This window comes from Salvelinus alpinus, chromosome 9 (genome assembly GCF_045679555.1).
Source record: "Salvelinus alpinus chromosome 9, SLU_Salpinus.1, whole genome shotgun sequence".
Classification (NCBI taxonomy): Eukaryota; Metazoa; Chordata; class Actinopteri; order Salmoniformes; family Salmonidae; genus Salvelinus; species Salvelinus alpinus.
The window spans coordinates 12,326,882-12,331,611 of record NC_092094.1 but is presented as its reverse complement, the minus strand read 5'-3'; the positions used below and the strand labels follow the sequence as shown (position 1 = coordinate 12,331,611).

The 4,730-nt window shown below is 41.0% G+C and overlaps 1 protein-coding gene across 1 annotated transcript in view; it reads left to right on the top strand.

The window, feature by feature from the left end:
- LOC139584323 (SH3 and multiple ankyrin repeat domains protein 2-like) overlaps nucleotides 1-4,478 on the top strand; it is a 190,660-nt gene extending 186,182 nt beyond the window's left edge. The window contains exon 26 of the mRNA XM_071416020.1: nucleotides 66-4,478. Within this exon, the coding sequence (XP_071272121.1) occupies nucleotides 66-594 (529 nt within the window). The 3' untranslated portion in view covers nucleotides 595-4,478. The remainder of the gene's footprint in view (nucleotides 1-65) is intronic.
- Nucleotides 4,479-4,730: the final 252 nt, after the last annotated feature.

Sequence of the window (4,730 nt, the reverse complement as noted above, 5' to 3'; positions counted from 1 at the left end):
TCTCTCTCTGTCTCTCTCTCTCTCTCTCTTGTCATCAACCCTAATGTGTTCTGTACTTTCTGTAGGGGTCCGGACAGTGGGTCCCTCTCCTCAGGTACACAGCGGAATACCACAGTCTCTTTTGCTGCCCAGCTCCCCCCGAACGTGCCTGCCCCATCTCCAAACCGACAGACAGAGAGCCCCTCCCACCACAGAGCCCCCAGCCCCATCCTCTCTCCCCCAGACTCAGGCCTCGGCTGTGCCTCCTCTCTCCCTGCCACCTCTCCCACCCTATCAGACGTGTTCGGCCTGCCCACCCCCCCTCTCAGCCTGGGCACGGGGAGCAGCCGCTCGCCCTCCCCCCTCACCCTCATCCAGGCCGTCTCCAACAAGCCTTTTGCCACCAAGCCGGTTCTGATGTGGAGCAAACATGACGTGGCCGACTGGCTGGAGAGCCTAAACCTGGCTGAGCACAGAGACACCTTCATGGACAACGACATCGAGGGCAGCCACCTGCCCAGCCTGCAGAAGGACGACCTCATAGACCTCGGGGTGACCAGGGTCGGACATCGGATGAACATAGAGAGAGCTTTGAAACTTCTGATGGACAGGTGAGAAGTGAGGAGGGAGATGAGGTCTCTGAGTCTCCAACACTACAACTTCACAACAGGCTTCTAAGTTAATTATCAATTATGTCCATAACAATCATTTTTATTTATGTTGACTTATTTAAACTATACTTACTGTATAATTGTTATGATGATGCTTGTTTTGTTGAAATTTAGGAATATCCTCATGTATCCTGAAGAAATTGCAACTTGAAACAGCACTGCAGTTTCCTGAATAAGCAAGAAGGTCCCCCAGAGTGGGATAGAGTGGTCCCAGGTGAGGCAGAGCTGCTCTGTCAGTAGGAAGGAAGGAAGTAGATACACGGGATGTGGCTGTGATATGGAATATACTACACTATCAAACACAACAGCAGCTTAATCGCTATGGGATTTACGGACTTCTGAAATCAACCTCATTTAAATGCATAACCAGAACCAGCTTCGTAGGGGTTTCATTTTCTACTGTTTCTCATTTAGAAATTATGCGGTGAATATCTTTTTAGGAAAAAGGGGAAAACATTTACAGTATGTATGTGTACTTCTGCCTGTGAAATTAAGCTTTCTCTCTCGCCCTTTTCACTGGGTTGTAGGTTGATTTGAGAGACCGTACAGTGTATTCTCAGACACAGACATTTATACCACAGAAAGGAAATCAAAGATTAAAATAATTTCTAAATTGGTACAGTAGCAAAGTTGTTGCCCTTCAACCTTATTTCAATAGCTGTTTTACTACTGGTCATGTTTACTTGAGGGTTTTAAACACAGTATTGAAAATGTTAATTAAATTGTTCATAAATCATTATACTGTCTTCCACAGGAAGCTGAACTGTGTGCCAACAGCTCCCCTTACTGTAGTCTCCTGAACATGACATGGCAGAGTGCTTGGCACTGACAGTCAGGGCTTTCCAATCGTTATCATCAACCGTCATCCTTTCTTTCACAGTCTTCTATGTCCTCTGAGAGGAATAATACATACATTATCACATTAGGTTATTACTGTATACCCTGAACTGATGTTTAGGACTTTAGGATTGAAGACACTATCAGGAATGAATGACCCAGAGTTACAGGGTTGGGGTCAATTCCATTTCAATTAAAGGTAGGGTCAGCGATATGACGTAGATGCACAAAGTAAACAGCATAGTGGGTCAATTTTATGCGACATCTTAGAGTTAGATTGCGACACTCAGCTTCTCTGCTGTTTTGGTCCTGTGGCTACCACGTTGTAAGTGCATGAATCGAACCAGAGCACATGCACAGATACTGTGTGAGAGCGAAGTCTTGCATCTTGCTCATCGCAATTTCTAATTCTACAATTTTTGCAACGAGAAGCGTTGTGTAAAATTGGAAATGGAATTAAAGTTTACTTCCTGAATTGAAAAGGAATTTACCCCAACACTGCAAAGTAAGAATGTTTTTGAAGACAGATATCAGAGAAGTGTATGCACTATATGGGAAAAAGTAGGTGAACAAACACTAAACCTGGTATCAGAAGGAGCAGAGTTCAACTTGTTTGGCAAGCAAAGAGAGACGCAGATACCACTAGGAATCAATTTGGTAGGAATGTTTACTTTTTGTGTATGATAATTTAAGTATTAGAGATGTATTTAATCTATGATTGTGTTTTGATGTGTTTTGTTGATGAGAAAGACATTTGTATGCATCCACAGAGCTCAAAACCCACTGGCCACATACATACGTTGAATCAACGTTGTTTCCACGTCATTTCAACCCCAAAAGCTATGTGATGACGTTGAATCAACGTAGAAAAGTGATTTGAATTGAAAAAAAGTAATCAACGTAAAGGAATTTAGTATTTTTAACTTTTAACCTAAATCCAATGACATCATGACATTTTTGGTTGATTTCACATTAAATTCATGTTAGTTGACAACTCAACCAAATGTAAATCAAAGCTTTACATTTGGTTGAGTTGAGCATCATTTCCCTCCATGTTTTCAAGACCATGTTTTCTCTTCATACTATCACCAGTAAGTCCAAAAAGGCAGAGATTCACTCATCATAACGTGGATGAGTTTAAAATGTAGTTTATACACTTTCCACTGAGTTTGTCTGAAACGGGCTGAAGTTGTATTTTCCACTCAGTTTGCGTTGGGTTTATATTCCGGACCTTAACAGTTTAAACTTCTTGGTATTTGAATTTCCCGAGTAAATAAATGTGGGTGCTAGCTAAAATCCCAATGACAGTATTTATGGAAGGTTATTTTGCATCTACATGTGCATGGGATCTATTGGTTTGAGAGGGGATAAACTGACAACGATATGTCTGATGACTGATATGCATGACATCACAGCATTAAAGTTCTAGTCCGTAGAAGTAGTCCACAGAAACCGTAGAAATAGAATTAATTATATTTCTATGGTAATGACTCCGACCATCTTTGACAGTACTCTCTGTCGACTTGAGGGCACACTTTGAGATGAGATCTTATGTTAAGAACCACAGAAACAGGAAGGAACACAGTATTTTTGATGATGTAGAGATATTTATCATGAGGGTATATTCCTATCTGTGTTGTCGCCATATCAACCCTGAGGTGTGGTTAGGTTTTCCGAAAAGCAGCGAAATATGGTTAAGAAGCAATATAATATACATTCTGTTTCAAGTAGATGTTATTTTTATTTTCCAGGTTAATAATTATACATGTAACAGGATTAAGTCTCTATTTTTAAAATTGATATAAATAATTGTGTTATAATCCATATTCCTATAGAGCATATTTGAAATCTTTTAGCAATTGATAGTCACATGTTTTGACTAAGCCTCTGTAATTATTTAATTATTAATTATTAAAAGCTGATATAAATTGATATTTGCATAGTTTGTGCATCATGTATGTATACTATGAAGATACTCAGGCTGTACCTGTCTTCACTATTTGCTATAGGAAATGTTACTTGACCATGAGAAAAACACACCACTGAATGGGACTGCTGATGTACAGTTGATGGCTGCACATTGCACTGAGGCCATGCACAGACCTATTACAGTGAAGCTGACTACACCTAGTAGTGAAGCTGACTAGACATAGTAGTGAAGCTGACTAGACATAGTAGTGAAGCTGACTAGACATAGTAGTGAAGCTGACTAGACATATATAGTGAAGCTGACTAGACTTAGTAGTGAAGCTGACTAGACATAGTAGTGAAGCTGACTAGACATAGTAGTGAAGCTGACTAGACATAGTAGTGAAGCTGACTAGACCTAGTAGTGAAGCTGACTAGACATAGTAGTGAAGCTGACTAGACCTATCTAGTGAAGCTGACTAGACCTATCTAGTGAAGCTGACTAGACCTAGTAGTGAAGCTGACTAGACCTATTATAGTGAAGCTGACTAGACCTATTATAGTGAAGCTGACTAGACCAAGTAGTGAAGCTGACTAGACCTAGTAGTGAAGCTGACTAGACATAGTAGTGAAGCTGACTAGACATATATAGTGAAGCTGACTAGACTTAGTAGTGAAGCTGACTACACCTAGTAGTGAAGCTGACTAGACATAGTAGTGAAGCTGACTAGACATAGTAGTGAAGCTGACTAGACCTAGTAGTGAAGCTGACTAGACATAGTAGTGAAGCTGACTAGACCTATCTAGTGAAGCTGACTAGACCTAGTAGTGAAGTTGACTAGACCTATTATAGTGAAGCTGACTAGACCAAGTAGTGAAGCTGACTAGACCTAGTAGTGAAGCTGACTAGACATAGTAGTGAAGCTGACTAGACCTATCTAGTGAAGCTGACTAGACCTATCTAGTGAAGCTGACTAGACCTAGTAGTGAAGCTGACTAGACCTATTATAGTGAAGCTGACTAGACCTATTATAGTGAAGCTGACTAGACCAAGTAGTGAAGCTGACTAGACCTAGTAGTAAAGCTGACTAGACCTATCTAGTGAAGCTGACTAGACCTAGTAGTGAAGCTGACTAGACCTAGTAGTGAAGCTGACTGGACCTATCTAGTGAAGCTGACTGGACCTATCTAGTGAAGCTGACTGGACCTATCTAGTGAAGCTGACTGGACCTATCTAGTGAAGCTGACTGGACCTATCTAGTGAAGCTGACTGGACCTATCTAGTGAAGCTGACTGGACCTATCTAGTGAAGCTGACTGGACCTATCTAGTGAAG